Source organism: Choristoneura fumiferana, chromosome 23, assembly GCF_025370935.1.
Source record: "Choristoneura fumiferana chromosome 23, NRCan_CFum_1, whole genome shotgun sequence".
NCBI classification, from domain to species: Eukaryota; Metazoa; Arthropoda; class Insecta; order Lepidoptera; family Tortricidae; genus Choristoneura; species Choristoneura fumiferana.
Genome location: NC_133494.1, coordinates 7,158,530 through 7,179,220, shown reverse-complemented (window position 1 = coordinate 7,179,220; position 20,691 = coordinate 7,158,530). Strand labels below are relative to the sequence as shown.

At 39.0% G+C, this 20,691-nt stretch overlaps 1 protein-coding gene across 3 annotated transcripts in view; it reads left to right on the top strand.

Moving 5' to 3' along the window:
* Positions 1-20,691, top strand: part of LOC141441112 (piwi-like protein Ago3) — a 40,289-nt gene that overhangs the window by 3,797 nt on the left and 15,801 nt on the right. For 2 of the 3 annotated variants that reach the window (XM_074105779.1, XM_074105780.1), the window contains exons 5-18: positions 1,072-1,174; positions 2,189-2,339; positions 2,823-2,994; positions 3,443-3,570; positions 5,265-5,428; positions 5,577-5,774; positions 6,799-6,948; positions 7,544-7,721; positions 8,405-8,662; positions 9,794-10,021; positions 11,841-12,024; positions 13,528-13,693; positions 14,973-15,191; positions 15,633-17,435. In XM_074105779.1, coding sequence (XP_073961880.1) covers positions 1,072-1,174; positions 2,189-2,339; positions 2,823-2,994; positions 3,443-3,570; positions 5,265-5,428; positions 5,577-5,774; positions 6,799-6,948; positions 7,544-7,721; positions 8,405-8,662; positions 9,794-10,021; positions 11,841-12,024; positions 13,528-13,693; positions 14,973-15,191; positions 15,633-15,897 — 2,564 coding nt within the window. In that variant the 3' untranslated portion in view covers positions 15,898-17,435. Of the gene's footprint in view, positions 1-1,071; positions 1,175-2,188; positions 2,340-2,822; positions 2,995-3,442; positions 3,571-5,264; positions 5,429-5,576; positions 5,775-6,798; positions 6,949-7,543; positions 7,722-8,404; positions 8,663-9,793; positions 10,022-11,840; positions 12,025-13,527; positions 13,694-14,972; positions 15,192-15,632; positions 17,436-20,691 lie in introns of those variants that run through there. The other variant, XM_074105781.1, reaches the window with a different exon arrangement.

Below are 20,691 nucleotides of genomic sequence, written 5' to 3'. Positions count from 1 at the left end.
CGGAGCGACGGATCGACGTGATTTTTGGTATAGAGATAGTTTATGGGCCAGAGAGTGACAGGCTGCTTTTTATCCCGAAAAATGAACAGCGCGCGATAACCGAATTCCACTCGGGCGAAGCCGCGGGCAAAAGCTAGTAATAATATGTTTAGCTGTTAATTACATTTTGTTTCATTACTGCAGAAATTTGCAGAACTTGGAAACTGGTTAATTTTTAAAACTAGTTATGGACACATTTTAAAAGCGGAATCAAAATTGTGGTTTTGTTTGTAAAAAATTTGCTCTAACAGGTTAATGTTTGGGAACGGTTTTCGGGAAGGAATACAGTTTAACCGGTTAAAGAGCGATTTCCTTGTGTTGTGTGTGCAGTGAAAAGGGTAATTACCACCCTTTCCTGATCAGTCTTGATCGACTAGTACTGGATGGAAGGGTTTGCTATGATCAGATCTTCATAAATCATTTACTTGACTGTCATTAGATCCGCAATTGGTTAGATAACGGTTAGAAGTAGCTTTTTCAAATAAATATCCTCTAACGTTTTTACAAAATAAGTAGTAGTTAATAGTTACTTAAGTACTATTTCATTGATATTGTTAAGGTTAAACAAATTTTCAGTAAAAAGGTGGTCTGGTCAGCATTGTTTATATTATTTCAAATGCAAAAAAAAAAAATCGTCAAGGCAAAGCATGGAAGTATTCAATCAAAAGAAATCCTTTGAAGGTAATGTAGACACAACAAAACATTACATTACAATACAATACAATACAACACTTAAGACATTGTCAATTCCACTAATATTATAAATGCGAAAGTTTGTAAGTCTTTGTTTGTTTGTTACCTCATCATGTATAAACCGCTGAACTGATCTATTTCAATAAAATTTTATCCCAGAAAATTTAATGGTTCCCGCAGGATAGCGATAAACGAATTCTACTCGGACGGAGTCGGGGGCAACAGGCTAGTGGGCAAATAAATAATATACGTGACCTATTTGTATTGTGACATAGTTCCGTGTAGGAACACGGCACGCCTGGACTAGAGATGCAATTAAGTGTATGGTCTGAATTCCAGGACCCTCATTCTCGCCTGCATCCGATGTTAGTCCGTCCGCGCCCCCTGCCGCTGCTCCCGTGCCGAGGGGTGTAGGCCGAGGCTTGCAGCTTTTGCAAAATCTGTGAGTAGATAATCCCCTACTTATATTGCCAACGCGAAAGATTGTGTGTGCGTTTGGTACTCTATTACGCTATAACGACTGGAAGTTTGATGGAGTTTGGTGGGGTAGGATTCTTGCCGGATTCTTCTCAACAGAGGTTTTCCGAATTAGTGGTAGTTTTTTTACATTCATAAGTGCTTGTTATAGCCAAAATCGTTATTGTATAAATAAAGGAAGAAAGTTTTTTATGGTACTAACACAAGACATGTAAGAAATCCCAACTAAGAAATTTGAAAAATATCACGTAGGTATTAAACGTCTTAAAATTTCACCTCCAATTCGTTACACTACGAAACTCAATTTTTGTATATTTCGTTTAGAATGATATTATATAATAATAAATATCACGGGACAATTCACACAATTGACCTAGTCCGAATTAAGCTTAGCAAAGCTGTGTTATGTACTAAGCAACGGATAAATATAATTATATAGATAGATACATTCTTAAATACATATTAAACACCCAAGACCCGAGAACAAACATTCGTATTTTTCATACAAATATCTGCTCCGACATGGGAATCGAACCCCGGACCTTAAGCTTCGTAGTCAGTTCTCTAACCACTAGGCCATCTGGTTGTCTAAAAGATATCACTTCCTTAATTGTCAGACACTTTGTAGTAGGGTTGCAACCCCCTGCTAGACACCTTAAAGTATGCTTGAATAGACGCGTGACAAAATATGCTGAGCGACCAAAAATCTGGCCCATAAATGTATGTCGTATAATAGGTACTTTTCTGTGAGAAGAGAAGGCCAAATTTTGTGCCGCTGAGTATATTTTGGCAAAGTTACATATATATGATGAGTATATATATGTAACTTTGCGATATGACACGACACGAGAATTTTATATATACTCAGCGGCAAAAAATTTGGCCCACCCTTCATACAAAATTACCGATTCTGAATACATTTGAGGGCCAGATTTTTTGCCGCTCAGTATATTAATCTATATATATTTTAATCTTCTAGAAAAGCTGCACAAGCGGCCGCCCCCAAACCGCCAGTAGCACAGAGCGGACAGGGCGACGTGGCAGACTTGACTAAAAAAATGGCCGAGAGTACCGTAGCTAGTACTGTGGCTACTACACAGGCCACTTCTGTAGGCAAGAACAAATATTTCGTAAGTGTTATTTTACAACAAATATTACATCTGTCTACAAGTTATGCTAAAATCCAGATACAAAAAAAGCCACCTCAATAGATTAAGCAGGTGCATGATTTTGTTTTCAGGGCTCAGGGCCTGTTGGCTAGGTCAATTGTTGGCTCTCAGAGCCGATATTTGACAAAACCATTTTCACATACGACTTCCTGTGTGTAGGGAACTGAGCGAGCACCCATGAGGCTTACCTTACATGATCACCTGGAGTGTTCAAAGGTACATTAGGTAGGCTGTGGGAGGTAGCCAATGGGATTACTGCGCTGACACAGATTGAATAGATGATTACTAGGTACTTAATAGTGTGACCAATTTGGCCCTACCTGTGCTGGTTATGTAAGATGTTTGTGCATGGGAAACAAGCTAGCATAAGGCCAGATTTGTATATAGCTGTTCAGGTAGCAAATATGATTAATTAAATATTAAAATATTTTTTTCGTGTTTTAGAGGGAAGTAAAGGAGACTCCCCCGGTGGTGATGAAGGGCAATACCGGATCGCCGTGTGACGTCACGGCAAACTTCGTACGGTTGAATTTCGAAGAGAACAGCGTTTTCGAATATGAGGTCGTCTTTGACCCCGACCAAGACTATAAGCATCTCCGTTTTAAGCTGCTTAACGGTTTGTTGTTTACATTAACATACGATATTACCCGTGTGGTAACTATAGTCCAAGTCCTCTCATTCTAAGAGGAGGACTGTGCCTGGACGTTATGATGACGGCAGCCGATGATGATGACGTCATCCATGCCGGTGACTGCTTCTGCATCCAACCCAGTAGAACACTGATAACATAATATGCCAATTTTGGCTGTGAATTACTGCCACACAAAGTGCGATCTTGAAAATAAAATAAGAGAATATTATGAGTCCAATTTTATATATATAAGGTTATTTAAGGTTCTTTCACGTCATCTGAGACCTTGTTGTCTAATACATTTGGAATTACAATCGTCTTCACCACATCCTTCTGTCGCACTACATAAGACGAGGGTAGAAAGAGATGATGAATGCGACCGCGAACGTTAGCACTTTAGACAATACATTTTTATGTTTTCATTATATTCTAGAACACAATGCGTTCTTCAAACAAAAAACATTCGACGGGACTACGTTATACGTTCCACACATGTTGCCGCCGGAAGCTCTCAAATTGGTCTCGACAAATCCTTTTGACGAATCCAAAGTCAATATTACCGTAAGTTGGACACTTTTAAGTATTAATTTATTGTCTCAGTAGTCTATTCGCTTAATTGGGCATATACCAAAACAATAGAGTGGAATAGTCATCAATTTGTCTGAAATATTATTGTTAATTAGACTAATGACCACAAACACTTCCAAGTAATTAATTGATTCAAGCGTTACTCTGCTGTGGTCTATATATATCTACGAACTAAATACTTTTACCTTACTTCCCCGCTAAGCAAAATTTGTTGGTAAAAATATTTAGTTTACTAAAGTTTCTAACGCGTATGAGATAAATTGACTAAGCTCCTCTTCGCGGAGCTCCTAAGCTGCTTAATTTAGGCGCTTAGCGCCTTGACGCAACTTTCATCTATACTAATCCATCAAAAATAAGATCTTTGACGAGAAAAAATCACCTAATACGGTATTTGACTATTTTTTTAATTACTTTATAAATTAAAACTTGTCAATGCATGTAATCGAACAGAAAAACAATTTTTCAGATATCTTTAAATATAACAGTTATAAAGGTTTGAATTTTAAGATAAGACAGAGAAAGACTTACTTGCATGTGACGTCACACGCAAGTAGCGCCATACTTGATGCATAGAGAAAAGTGCTTTAGTCGCTAATAAAATCGCTATAAATTCAATTTTCAACCGAATTAATTTTTCTCTTCGCCAAACATTGTCTGTGTATCTATATTTTTATAATAATATAAAGGATATGCCAAATTCATGTCAACTTATAGCAACGCGGGCTTCCTACCGGAAGGGAGTAGCCTTAGCGGTAGATTACCTTTAAAATAGTTCTGGCGTTTGTTGCGGGGGGAAATGTGCACACAAGTGCAGTTCCGCATACTTACATGCAAAAACAAAACTGCCAACTGACTGTAATGACGACGTTAACACATAAATAATCCAACAATACACTAATAATTCGTGTACAGATGACTCCAAACTCACACATTGACAGTAACATCACTAAGTTGTTCATTCGGCGAAAAGTCGGATTTATCGCTTGAGACTTGACCGATCCGAAATTTCTACGGATTAGCGGACTCGATGTTGGTAAACGAATCCGACAATAATTTCTGATAAAATGTAGATACGACTTTGTTGTTTAAGGGGCTGTTTCACCAACCATTGATTAGCGTTAACCGACGATTAAATGTGATGCCGTCTCCGTCTATTCGGAGAAAACAAATAGAGACGGCATCACACCTAACCGCCAGTTAACACTAATCAATGGATGGTAAAACAGCCCCTAAATGTAATTAAATAGCAATAATACGATAACAATTTACTTACATGTGAAATGTAACACCATCTTTTTGCAAGCTTGATATCCGAGATCTCTTTTTACAGCAGAAAACTGAACAATTCGGCATTTTTAGCACTGCAGCGTTCACTCGCGCGGCTCGATTCGGTCTAGTTTGAAATCCGAGCGCGCCTTGTTTTATAAAATTCGTATGCCCAGTTGGGCTCGTACTGTGACAGAGGGGAACGCGGCGAATGGCTACTCCCTTCCGTAGAAAGCGCGCGTTGCTCTAAGGTTGTCAAACACCGTATTATTGTCATTATAGATTTGGTGGTTATTTGTTACATTTCATCTTATTACGATTTCAAGTCGATCTTTTGCCAGTGCATTGGATCGTTAAGTATTATCAAATAAATAGCCAAATTTTGGCTTTCCTAATTCCAGATAATATTCCGCCGTACGCGCCGACTCAGCGAAATGATACACCTCTATAACGTGCTGTTCAAGCAAATAATGAAGGATTTGCAATTAGTTCGCTTTGGACGGCAGCACTTCAATGAACACGCAGCCGTGCAGATACCGCAGCACAAGCTTGAAGTGTGGCCAGGGTATGTTCCATCTACAAGTTTACACTTCTATAAATGTGGAGATTCAGAATCGCCCAGTACAGTCAACCAATTTGATCACAACTGCAGACATTTACCAATCAGAAAGGCCTATTGTCTAATTCTTATTGGCATTCATACTTAATTGCAGGTACGTCACAGCGGTAGACGAATACGAAGGCGGTCTAATGTTGACTTTGGACTCGACCAGCCGCGTGCTCCGTACACAATCAGTTCTCGAATTTATAAAGGAAACTGTCCAAACACAAGGCGCCAAATGGAAGCAGGCTATGACGGAGCTGCTCGTTGGATGCTCTGTCATGACCACTTACAACAAAAAGTTGTTTCGGTATGTTTCTATGCTGTTGTATGACATTGCATTCTACCAATCGGTAGGCGAAGATTGGAAGTAATGGGGCCATAGGGAAATGTCCCTATCAGCGCATCCCCATTGCACATTACTGTCTATTGACAGTAATGTGCAATGGGGTGCTGATCTGGGCCGTTAGGGTCTCACACCAACACTCAATACATCCAACACTCAAATGTAGCAAAAGTCGCGTATTTTGAATGTCGCAAGTCATGGTAACCTAGTGGTTTCACGTACGGCCTGTCAAGCAATAGGGTCTTGAGTTCGAGTCTTTGCTTGCAACTTAAGTTTTTCGGCACTCATGTGTGAAATTATATTTACAATTTCCCATGAGCTTTATTGAAGAAAAACATTGTCAGTTTGCACAGGCCTGCGAAGAAATGTTGTAGAACCTACGACCCAAGTCCTCTCATTCAGAAAGGACGCCTGTACTCTGCTGTGAGACTGACGTATAAAGACAGAGACGATGATAATTTTGAATAGAATATCCGCCCATTGCCTTTTCAAATTCAAATATGAACTTTCTTTTTAGACATTTTAATAGACTATGAGCAAAATTAAATTAAAAGTTAAACCTGGATTGATTTGGTATAATAGATTTTATTCACGAAAAAAATGTACAGCCACTTTAATAGGTGATAGTTAACCAAGCGAGAGAGAACTGCAAAACGGGTTCGTAAATAGTTTGGTTTACGATATTCGCATATGAACAGTTTCTGCATTAGTATCTGCCACAGCGGAGCGTGCAAAAATATCTGATACGTCCTACTGACCCTAGAAATAGAGTCTTATCAAATATTTATGCGCGTTTGTTGTGTCATATGTGTGTGCTGTGTATGGTGCTGGTAACTGAACTTAATTTTCATACACACTGCGAATGCTTAATTTTAAAAATGTATGTGATTGCATACATCACATACATATCACAATACAATTACAACAACAATACAATACAATACAACACCATACAATTATGTTTACATACAATTATGTTTGTTTTCAGAGTGGACAGTATAGACGACACGATGACCCCGAAATCTACATTCGAGAAGAAGGAGAATGGAGAATTAATAAAAATTTCATATATCGATTATTATAAAAAGTCGTACGGGATCGACATTTTGGATTGGAACCAGCCAATGTTAATATCCAGGTGAGAAATTAACTAATACTCGTCCTTTACGACGCGACCATGCCTACATGGTATCAGCAACGGCTTTTTTCTGAATACACAGAACGTGGTAACATTAAGAAGAATAAGAATCATGTGTTTTTGCTTACATAAAGATATCTCCATTTTTTCGCTTCACCTGCTATTAATTCAAATTGAAAAATATTTAAATCGCATACAAGCATAGTAAATGTGAACAAGTATGCACACTCCGAAGGGGGTTTATTTTTAGGTTAGTTTAGTGTAACTTCAATTGTACCTTTTTAACCATTTTATTGTTTTCTCCAATTATTAAGTGTTAGTTAAAAATCAGCTTAGTATCAATTACGAACCAAAGGTCAATCAACTTTTTCTTTTTTTGTTATTCTGTCCCGTTGTCCAACAGACAACAGTAAGAGTTTCTTAAGAAATGTTATAATAATGCTACTAATGTGCTTGGGAATCCAAAAAAATAATGGCCTTGTATCTACGACAAAAATATACTCTGCATGAATTTTAAACAGGGGATTTTTAGGGGACGTCGCCATGGCAACGAGGTACAAGAAAACGTTGATCAACACAAAACTTTCTGATACAGGGAAACAAAACGCATGCCTGGCTGCGAGGCTCCTACAGAGTTCATGATCTGCATCGTGCCAGAGTTGTGTCAGCTAACCGGCTTGTCTGAGAGCCAGCGGACGAATTTCAGGCTCATGAAAGACGTCGCGACGTACACCAGGATCACTCCTAACCAGCGGCACGCTGCCTTCAAGAAGGTAACAATTGAGAGTCAAACGCGCTACTACACTAACCGCGATGAGACTAGGAATGAGACTGTCATCAGTTATTATATTCATTTTTTTTACATGACTCAGTATACACAGCCTTCCATCACCTCCTACCTACGGTAAGACCACAAAAAGGCGCTGCCTACACTGCGCCTCCTCAATGCACGCCATAGCCCGCTACAATAAAATAAAAATAATAAATGTCCATGCCAATTTCTTCATGATCGGTTGAGTACTCAAAGCGTGAAAGCGCTACGAACAAACAGTCTCATACCTATACAATTATATAATTAGCTTTCGCCTACGACTTCCTCTCTCAAGAATTTGTTTAAGTATCGCGATCCTGCGGGAAAAAATTGGTTCAGCGGTTTAAGCGTGAAGACTTAATAGACAGACAGTATTTTGCTTGCACTGCAGTGTTGCTTGACTTTTGTTTGAACGGTTAGCCGGACATACCTACTGCAGCGTCTTAACCTTTTGACCGCCGTAGTTATAGTTAGTCGTATAATTAAGGCAAAATGTCGGCGATACGGGCACGTACGAATGTAAACGTATTGGCGGTTAAAAGGTTTATAACTGAAGAAACATTTAATATAAGGTGTTCATGCGTATTTCTCTAAACAATACTTGCAATTGTTAAAAGTTCAATACCATGCTTTTTTATTTTATAGTACATCCAGAACGTTCTAGAAAACGAGAGCGCTCGCGATCGCCTAAAAGGCTGGGGACTTAGCATAGCTCCAGAGACTGTCAACCTCGTGGCCCGCACCCTGCCGCCGGAGACCCTGTACTTTGGCAAGAACGCTACGGTAGTAGGGAAGCCCAATGCCGACTGGAATGGTGATGTGACCAGGAATGCGGTGATGCAAGCTGTGGATATTATTAGATGGACGATCATATATACGAAGAGAGACGAGCAGGTTACGAAGGTAAGTGAATGGAAAGTTTATTTAGAGAAAAGTGAAGTGGTTAGACATACAAACTCTTTGGTTTAATATATGGCTTGCAACAACGGTAAATTAAATAAGTTTTTTGGCACAAAAACATTTTGTAAACATTTTGTTTGTTGACTTGCACTGTTATTCTATTCTACTGTTATGTATTCTAAGTTTCATGTCAATCTGACAATCACTGGAAGTAGGTTAAATTCGTGTTCCAAGATTAATACTCACGGCAAGTTAAATGAAGGCTTGTAAAAAGTGAAGGAGTTAAACATAATAAATAACTGTAAATTAAAAAAAAAAAACAATGGGAATTTACAACATTTCAGTTAAGACGGGCTAACTTTAATGCGGACGAAGCCGAGGGTTAAAGCTAGTAAATAAATAATGATTCAATAACTTTTTCATCTCTCCTGTTCGGAAAGTTTAATTTTCATGGGTGTCGATAGTCGGGTGGAAAATTGCGTTTTCATCTCTAGGGTGGAAAGTATTTTTTTTTTAATTTTTCGATTAGCCCCGGAGTCGAAGATAGTTGATTTACTTTAATGACACTTTTTTTTCACGTTTCGGCATGGCCATCTAGATGCACGTTCGTCGTGACCAAGAAGCTTATATACAAAACAAGAAATTTGATCTATAGTTACGTCACGAACATATTCCATCTCTTTCTTTAGTTAGGTTAAGAAAGAGATGGATGTCATTCGTAAAATGTGAAAGAAAGGGATGGAATATATAAATAAGTAATAAAGGTCAACCTTCTTCGTTCGGCGTTCAACCTCCAGTTTTGTAGGTATATAAACTCCTTGTTCGTGACCAACTCGATTTTTTTTTAAACTCGGCCGAGGCAAGTGGCCAGGTCGAAAAGGTGCCGTTGGAGGTTGGGTATAAGTAAATTCAATTTACTGAATACTAAAATTTAATTTAATGATATTCTCTTTTTTTGTACTGTTTTACATTCCTCACAGTCGAAATGAAAAGTAGAGTGTCTAACTCGGGTGAAATTACCCATTTCCCCTCGAACTATTGGAAATATCTCAGGTGAGATGGGTCACTTTCCACCCTTGGTTATCAATCTACTATTGCTCTTCAATTTCTTTAACAACTGCAATATTTTCCTAGGATTTCCTCTCAACATTGAAACGCTGTTGCGGCCCCATGGGCGTGATGGTGCAGGAGCCACAAATGGTGATGCTTCAGAACGACCGTACGGACGCATACGTGCAGGCCCTCAAGAAATCCATCACGTCCAACACGCAGCTGGTCGTGTGCATGTGCCCGACGTCGCGCGACGACCGCTACGCTGCCATCAAGAAGATATGCTGTGCTGAAAATCCTGTGCCGTCGCAGGTATTTCTTTCAAAGTCAAAGTCAAAATATTTTATTCAATTTAGGCTATAGCAAGCAAGATTTTATGACATTATAAATGTAAAAAAAAACGGGTATGATTTTATTGCTCACCTAATTTATGCGTTTTCGGTGACCTAATAAATAAGATTTGTTTCTAAAATAGTAGATCTGTCACCTAAATTGAATCTCCAAATAATATTAAAACGGTTACCTAAATATTATTTAAAACTTACTCGGAAATAATATTGATCATCAAATAATTAAACTGAAATTTGACGATAATGATATAATAATAAAATCTGATATAAATGAAATAATAATAATAAAATCTCACAAATTACACCAATTGACCCAGCCCCAAACTGAGCAAAGTTCGTTCTATGGGTGCTAAACAACGGGTAGACATACATTAATATATACTTAAATACATACAAACATCCAAGACTCAAGTACTTACAACAAACATTTATATTCATCATACAACTATTAGCAAAAAATGTTCAATTCTGGCACTTCGCCGGCCGCTGCCGCGGCACGCTCGCTTCGCTCGCTCGGCTTGCGCACTGAGGGTCGCAGTTCTACCTAACACTCTTCCTCGCTTCGCTCGTCGTCATACGTAACCAGACCTGCCTAAGTAGAATAAGTAGAAGCATCATAAGGAACTGATCTATTATTTTGGTGATCGAATTCTGATGATCAAACTATAATTTAGGATACAGGTTTACATTAATCTGATGACTCATACTAAGAGACAGATTTGATTAATTTGATGACCATTATATTTCTTAGGGATCGATATAATAATTAGGGTATCGCAGTTTAGTGACAAATCTAAATTTAAGTGACAGAAAATATAGTTCCCAAAAAAATCTACCACCGGTTCGGAAGAACCTCTGTCGAAAAGAATCCGGCAAGAAACTCGACAAGTATTTTTTTAAACAGATTTACAAAATAATTTAATGACATCTATACATCACAAGTTCTTAACATAACTACATTTTTAACTTTAGTAATTTATTGAATCAGGCGTTACTTTGCGTAGGCAGGCGCGGCGCACTCCGCGATATAGGTATGATTCTGTAAGTATCAAAACACCCCACGCCGGCGTGGGTTAACTCACGAGGGCTATGAGCACCGCCCGGCATGCACGTTATAACATTACACTAACTAACCTAATTCTGTTCGAAACCATATTATGTGCGAGTGCGACAAAAGAACAGATAGGTAATTCGCCATTGCCACTGCGGGGGTGTACAAAACCTTTGAGGCAGCCGACGACGCATTCGGCACGCGACCTTGTACAATTATCAATTTTCTTAGTAGTATGTAGGCACGTCAATTTCAAAATGCTAGAAAACTAAGCTATTTGTCCGAATTTACTCTTAAGTTATATGTGAGTACTATTTTTTTATTGATTCACAACCCTATCCTAAACCAAAACATAGGTGCAGAATAATAACGACCTTCGCGCGCAGCACTAGAGTTCAATGTTGTTTGGTGGTGCGCGGTGATTTTGCTAATAAAAATTATGTAGGCATATGAAATGGCGGGTTTCGTCAACATCAAAAGAGAGAACCTTCTGTGCTTGTACTATTACTTATTCTGTGGCGTAGGTAGGTATCAATGAACTAAATACACCAAAATGAATGAAGCAAAATTACCCTAAGTCATATTATGCACGCATGTATTGCCGTGTTCTGAATGTAATTTAGAAATTGTCTGCAACCACTATTTTTCTACGAAACAGCGTTATGAACTTTTGTTTGATTGATACAGACTTTCGCTACAATTTTGCGCTCATTCTTAAATCCGTTTGCAGGTAATAAACGCGCGTACTGTGATGAACGCGCAGAAAGTGCGTTCGGTGACGCAGAAGATATTGCTGCAAATAAATTGCAAGCTGGGCGGTACTCTGTGGAATATCTCCATCCCGTTCAAGACCGCCATGGTTGTCGGCATCGATACTTACCATGATGCTGGAAGAAAGAAGCGGAGCGTGTGCGGTGAGTACCCATGTTTATATACGTAACATGACTTAAGTTAAGCTGCCGCTAAGGCTGCGTTTACACCAGAGATGTGCAAGGATGTGTTAAGAGGAATTGAACCAATGGAAACGCTTCATTTACATACCTATTCTCGCTCCGTTCAGCTGTTTCCACTAGAGCTGTGCTGTGCGAGGATCGGTAAATGAAGCATTTCTATTGGATCATGAAGGTGTTTTTCATCCTCGCAACACATCCTGACACATTTCTGGTGGAACCTAACTTACGAGAAACGAAGTTATTTTAGTATAGGTAGGTAACAAAAAAAAACGAATTGATAACCTGGTATATATTCGACCTATACAGTTTGCAAGATCATTTTGATCGTTTAAATACCCAACCTCCCCCTACTTATGGTCTGTCCCAGAATTCGAGATACTAAAATGACGTTTCATGTGTTACCTGTTTTTTGCGTCTCATAAATAGTGATGTGCCGCAACCGGTTACTACCGAAAGATTTTATAGGTACCTATGTATCTATGTCGTAAAATATTAAGATATGAACGGATCCGTGATGTACTAAAATGTAGGGCACTTAGGACATTCTAGAAAAGGTAAAATAGGTCTAATAAAAATGCGACCGTTTTCGAGATATTTCGACTTTTTATAGATGTTGATGTTTAAGTTTCAATTTCATTCTAAGTAAGTTTTACATTAACTAAATAATATGAGAATAATTAATATTTGATATATTATTCTATGATATGAAAATCAAAATAAAAACACGAGAAAACGCACTGATCACATCCGATGACAATACGAGTAAAGTAACGAAAATCGGTTGAATACCACTTGAATACGAAAAACATGAACAATGACGTTGTGTGATATCTGAGGGCCTACTCCGGAATTCGAAAATCAAAGTTCGTACCGTAACATCCCTCTCACTTACGTATTAAATTAAATAGTAGTGTCAGAAGGACGGAACGACACGAACTTCGATTTTCGAATTTCGTAGTAGCCGTGCTGGCCCTGACTACGAAATGCAAAACTCGAACTTCGTATGTTGCCGTCCCGCTGACGCTTATCTCATTCAATACGCGAGTGAAAGGGACGGTGCCATACGAACTTCGTTTTTCTAGTTTTGTAGTAGCATCTGTATTATTTTTTACGTTGGCACTAAGTGATGAACACTGTATTTTTACCTGTGCTTAGATTTAATCACTTTATCGTATGATAAAGTAAAATGGAAAGTAGAATATTGAATGCTTAATGTTATTTTTGCTATCGTAAAATAAACATTTTATCGGTTATTTACGAAACCGAAATCACGGAGCAGCACTGTTCCTTTTATGCTGGCCACATTATTTTTACGTTTGACATTTCAGACTGTCATTTTAGTATCTCGAATTCTGGGACAGACCATATACGGAAAAACGGAACTTCTCCGTCTCCCTACTTTGTAATAGGAATGAGTCACTTTAATAAGTTAACTTTTATTTTCAACTATCTTTTGTCGTTCAGCTTTCATAGCCTCATACAATCAGGCTATGACCCACTGGTACTCGAAAGCGGTGTTCCAAGAACGGGGCCAAGAGATCGTCGACGGGCTAAAGTCCTGCCTGGTGGATGCACTGAAGCACTATCTGCGGGTCAACGGGACGTTCCCGGACAAGATCATCATGTTCAGGTAAGTGTTTAGCCACCGTTTGGTGCTGTCAGTGATGACATAATATGGAACTAAGACATCCCTCATAAAGTCATAAATCTCCATGTCACAAGTGGACAGAGCTTTGCTTGGATCTATGCGGGATCAAACCAGAGCTGAGGAAATTTGTTGAAGACCTAAAGTAATCGCTCACTAAATTGCACAGCTTAATAGTTATTTATCAAAAATTTCATTTTTAATACAAGCTTCTTTGCTGACTGTACTTTTTGTTAACTGTACTTGCATTGTCATCCAGACTATATTTCCGTTCCAAATTTCAAGTTGATGCTATTAACTGTTGAGGAGTTCCGTCCTGCGGAGGCGATCCCGGCTGGACCGCCTGGATGTGACCAGATTTACACTTATATGCCAAAGAAGTTAATCCGACTACTGGAAGTGGGTCAAATTCAATTTGTAAAATTTGATTACAGGCAAATATCAGGACAGGTGAAACTAAATAATAACTTTTAAAATGGCAGTAGGTGGGACATTTAACTAGGAGAGCTGTGCCCGTATTGTCTTACGCTCTGGTGCGCTCATTCACTATCTCTTTTTACCCCGCATCCCATACCGTTTGACAGAAAGAAGTAGTGAGAACGATCGTGATCTCTAAGACAGATAGACAATCTGGTTTCTTATTAGGGCAACCACTTACAGTAGAAACTCTGTCAAGAATGACTTTTTCAAGATGTCTCCCCATAGTGCGCGCACGTACGGAACTATCGGTCCGCAATATCGACTCCTTAACTGGCTTTTTACACTTACTTATAGGTAGTGCCACCTGAGCTGAGGCTACGCACACAAGAACATGTCGTGTATGCACGCACGCACGCACGCACGCACGCACGCACGCACACGCGCGCACGCACACACGCGCGCACACACACGCGCGCACACACACGCACGCACACGCGCACGCGCACGCACACGCACACGCGCACGCGCACGCGCACGCACACGCACGCACACGCGCACGCGCACGCACACGCACACGCGCACGCACACGCACACGCGCACGCACACGCACACACACGCACGCACACGCACACGCGCACACACACACACACGCACGCACGCGCACACACACACACACACACACACACACACACACACACACACACACACACACACACACACACACACACACGCGCACACACATTCATTTCATTCTCCTTTCGTGCAATCTTTTATTTTAGTAGCTGTGTGTGTAATCATTCACTGCAACTCTCGTGGTACTAACTATACGAATGTTTCTAAACAGGGACGGTGTCGGCGACGGACAACTGAAGGTCGTACAGGACTACGAAATCCCGCAGATGAAGATCTGCTTCTCGATTGTGAACGAGACTTACAAGCCGACGCTGACTTATGTCGTCGTGCAGAAGCGGATTAACACGAGGATATTCATGCGGGCGTCGTCGGGCTTCGAGAACCCGCACCCTGGAACTGTGCTGGATCACACGGTCACGCGAAGGGATTGGTGAGAACACTTGTATACCGTGTTTTTCTTGAATACCGTTTACTTCAGACGTAATTTTGTAATTAACTTTGCATTTTTTTCATACATGTGATAACTTCATAGTCATTGTTAAAGGTCAAATTATAAAAACTTTGATCTGTTGACGCTCTCTTAAAGTTAACGGAAATAAAAAATAACATGATGCAGAGAGTCCCGGCCGATGTTAATTTGTATTATATAAGATTATATATTTCAAAACCCAATAAAAAGACTGATACTATCCGGGGTTGCTTTAGGACTTCTTCAGATTCTCAGATTAGAGAACAAAGACAAAATTAATTTTGTTTTTATATTGTCTATTTATTCACCTTCAGTCTCACTAGGAAATTATAGAATCATGAAGTACTACTTGTAAATAATAATTGTTTTCCTATTAAACCTTAACTATATTGAACTATACAGGTACGACTTCCTCATCGTGTCTCAGAAAGTGAACCAGGGAACGGTGACGCCGACACATTACGTTGTCGTCCACGACGACAGCGGAATGACGCCGGACCAATGCCAAAGATTGACGTACAAGATGTGCCATTTGTACTACAACTGGCCTGGCACAGTCCGCGTACCCGCCCCATGCCAGTACGCCCACAAACTGGCATACCTCGTGGGCCAGAATATCCATCAACAACCGTCCGAAGCGCTTTCGGACAAGTTGTTCTTTTTGTAAATGCATTTTATCCTATTACGGCGGGCAGATTGTTCGCAATCTACAGACGTTGTTCCTAAGACTGATTTAGGCATAGGTGTCATGTCATATTCATTAGCGTCTAAGGAATGTCATTTACAGTCGGCAGCGGATGTAGATGAGCAGTTGTGGTGCTCAAAATTATGTACACACGACTCTCCTGCCAAGGTAATAAGCAACGTAACTCCTCATCCACTTCTGCTGCTGACTGTAATGGGTGAAACGAAGCGAAGTATCACGAAAATTTGAAATTATATCATTTTGTAGTCGTAAGTAAATCATTATTGAACAAAAAAAACTTCTAATTCTATGGGGAACCACGTACCGAAAAGCAACGTAGCCGTCATACATGATGGTTTCTTATAGTCTGGTCGCGACAAGCAAAGTATCTGCGGGGAGTTCAAAGCCAATCTTCGAGGAGAACTTTGAGAAACGCGTTTATAGCAATGGATGTTTTCGGGCTGATATAATGTAGCTAAGCAGAGGCGTCTTTTATAACTTTAGCGCCATCTAGGAAGCGCGTGGTCAAAATGGAATAGGTCCAGTGCCGCGGACGGCGCCCCTAACACCGCTGCGCCCGTGTGCAACGCACGTCCTGCACTATAGGTAAATACGCCTCTGTAGTTAAGCTGAGAACTGCTTGTTCTTAGAATAGTATGGTATTCCGTCTGCTTTGTTCGGTTTCACCCAGCATAGTGACAGGGCTTTCGCCGTAGTCGGTTCGGTTTTATGCTGTCGATTAAGCTCCCATTTGATTAAGATCTGCTCGGAATTATAAAGAAATAACATTTTTGTTTGACGAATAAATTAGTAGTTTTAACGTCTATTATCATATCAATCAACTACATTTCGTTTTAAGTTGTTAGTTTTAAGATGTGCCATTCAAAGTTTAATTAAAATAAGGTTGTTCTATTTTTAAGTTGAATCGATATTCGACTTTTTGATTAGTGAATGCGAACAGGTTTTCAAACGATAATCGAACAGGTAGAAATCGGTTTGCTTTCCTAGTAAGCTTGAAACCCACTGACAAAAGACTGTGGACACTGTGGAGGAGCGATGCGGCACGGCGCGAAAGCGGTACCAGTTATAATATTCGAGATAACATGAAAGAGGCCACACAGAATACCGCGCTTCGCTTATTTCCCGTACTACGTACGTCCGTACGGTACACTGTGTGGCCTCTTTCTTGTTAGCTCTAATATTACAACCGGTACCGCTGTCAGTGGGTTTCAAGCTGTAATGTTATAATGACTCATGTAGATTATCTTATAATTTGTCTTTTATAATAATACCTCTCTATTACTGTCAATGTAAAATAGACAGAACAGATTTAACTATCTCTAAATTACAGATTAAAATTTAAACACAAAATAAGATAAGTAAATGTAGATAGTATGATTTTTTGTACCTGACTTCTTCGTCTTATGATGTCCACGATACCTATGAGGTACCAAATATTTACACTATTTTCGCAACACGTATAAAGGCATGTATGTTAAAAACAACCAAAAGCAATTACACAAAAACTCAAAAATAAAAATTTGGTTAGAATCGAGCAAACACATGCACCCGATGCCGATTATAACTAAATAATGTTTTCGTTTCTGGTTGGCAAAGGCAAAAGTAAGTGACAGGTACAGTCGAGTTCATAAACTTGTGAGCAAAAATTTAAACACGACTCTATTCTTAGCGGCATAGATGCGTGTTCAGATATTTTGATCAAATTTTGGCACACAAGTTTATGAACTCGACTGTAATAACAAAATGTTAAGATAGCTGAAGCTCAACAAGAATAGAATTAGGGTTAGAATTTATAATACGCAAATTATAAAATTATAAAATGAATCGCATCTAGTAAGGTTACTGCCGTGTTGTAATAACGAAATATTTGTATCCACGGCAGTAACGCGATGCTAAACTTAAATTTAGTTTTTTCTGTAGAAAATATTCCCTAATAACTCCAAAACCTCATTATTTGCCACTCTTAGATACTGATGGAGGCTATTACATAAGAGTGTTGTACCACCGGCTGTGTTCGGGAAAGAAATATTGTATTTTTAAGTATTCCAGAACAAAGAAATAATAAAGACATTATTATCTAGCCAGTTTTGTAATTGATGATTGAATCATCGTTATCCTAAATACTTATAAATATGCGAAAACGTGAATGTTTGTTTGTCCTTTCATGGAGCAACGAAGCATCCAATCATTTTTTTTTACGCAGACATAGATAAGGGTCGAAAAGTAATCGGCTGCGTTGCCGCCAGAAATGTGCAAGGAATGTTTTTGTCATGACATGAACCAATAGAAACGCTTCGTTTACCTATCCTCGCTCCGCGGCTGTTTCCACTAGAGCTGCGCTGAGCGAAGATAGGTAAATGAAGCGATTCTATTGGTTCATGATAAATAAATTCCTTGCATCGCGTCCTCGCACATCTCTGGAAAAAGAAAGGAAGAAACAGAAATTAAGTACTGTGGAACGCAAGTGAATAGGCGGATGTAAGCTAGATTTTAAATAAGCCTAGACCTAATGTGATTTTTAAGTATCTTGTTATATAATAATTAGATTTATGGTTCTATGAAGTGGTGCTAATTGTTACAGACCTACTAAAATGTCTAGAAATATATTTAAGGCACTAATCAACGGTCATTAAGAAATAAATCATGACACTTTGCACAATTAGACTAATAAAATATGTAGATTTTGACTAATAAGATATGTATCTAGAAGATATAAAAAAATAAAGAAAGGAAATACATTTATTCACAACAACACGACACAACAATGTTATTACAAAAAGACAACACCAGGGATAGTGTGTGTCATTGCGGTTGCTAATCTGATATAAAGCTGAAGCATTTACAATACCAGCACTGTCGGTGACATTCTGACCTATTTTGGAATATATTTCAGTTCGCAAATCTAAAGTACATGAAGCCAGCGTCGTTGTGATTTTTTTAATAGTTATGTACAGCGTGTATTTTTGATACAACCTCAAACTTTAAGGGTAGTTAGTGAAGGCCCTAATGATCACATTTTATTATTTTTCAGTAAAAAAAAAGACTTATTATTTCCTTATATAAATTAATTACCACGCAATATATCACTACTACGTGATACTGCTTTGTTTTTATTATTCAAAACGTCGCACTTGTTGACGTGACCGGCTGACAGAACGTTTCATTCTCGTATCAAATTATTGTATGCATTACATTGCTGCTCGAAAATATATCAAAAATATATTACGCTCTGGTAACAATTTAAAATTAACAATTGGTTTTGATATCGGTTCGCAGCACTTAAATCTTCGTCTGGTTACAGTTTGAAGTAGTATCAAAAATACACGCTGTATAATCGCTGACTCCCCCCATAAAGAGGTATAATAATGACATATTATTTACCAAATTCGGTTGAGCCATTGAGTAGTTACGGCGGACATTGGGATCGAACATACAGGTCAACACATAATCCTCGTTTTGGACTTCGCCGCAGTTGGGTAAAGAAAGATGCTATGCTGACTATTGTCACACGCAACTAGTATAAATAGTGTTTCTTCATATGAATGACAATGTCAATATTCAGAATATTGGTGTGCAATGTGTCAGGATTTACTTCATAACAGCCCGTTGACTGTAGGAGATAATTATTTTATATTCCTGTATTGTAATTTACTCTTTAGTTGGCTAGTGCGTAGATATTGTAGGAAATGATCCATAGTTTCTCGCAAACGCAACCACACACTTATGTGTCCAAGAACTTTAATGGATGTAAACTCTTATGCCGCACAGTTTAACATTACAAAAATATAAGTTAAACGGTTTTATTGCTAAGATATAATAATGTCTATGTACCTACTACGGCGAATTTCTATTATCTCTAGTCAACCGCTTCATATCTAAAACTCCTTAGTGCCTTAAGATGAAACCAGTATGAGTTTTGCCAGTGATGACATATGGATCCGAGACGTGGCACTTCACTTCACTATAGGCCTTATTAATAGGCTCAGAGTTGCTCAGCGAGCTATGGAGAGAGCATACCCAGAGCTATGGGGATTGCTTGGGGTTTCTCTACCTACGGGATCGAATCAGAAATGACGAGAAGTAGACGAACAAGGTCGCTGACATAGGCATGCGAATTATACTGGCTCGTAGCACGGAGAACAGATATTGCTGGGGCCGAAAGGTTCTCGAGTGGAGACCGAGGATCGGCAAGTGCAGAGTAGGACGTCTACCAACGAGGATTGGACGTGTGACCTGGTTAAAGTCGCGGATTCACGGTGATGCAAAACCGCTTCCAATCGAGGCAACTGGAGGTCTATGGGGGGGAGGCCTATATGTCATGATGATAATGATGAACCGCTCATATCGCTATGTTTTGATGCACCATTCTCAGTAGGCAACTTGTTATTTTGGAGCTGGCTACCGGTCGGCGCTGCCCCCGAGCTGCGCCATCAAAATCGGCAATTTCAAAAAAATAATATTTCTTGTATTTTAAAAATATACAATTTTACTTACAAAAGTAACGAAAAAAAAAAAACGGGCGGAATTATGAATCTCTACTCATTAAAGCCCTGTCTTCGACTTCGGGCTTCTAATAGACTCTCGTTCGTAATTCCTTAAATTACAATGTAGTTTTTTTTGTGGTTGGTACTTATTAGTATTTATAATCACATTATCTGCATCATTATTGTTTCTTAACATAAAACCGTTTAACCTTTTTTTTTCTATTTTTATTTCTCAAGTTTTTATTTTTATATGAGCCAGCTTTAGATTTGG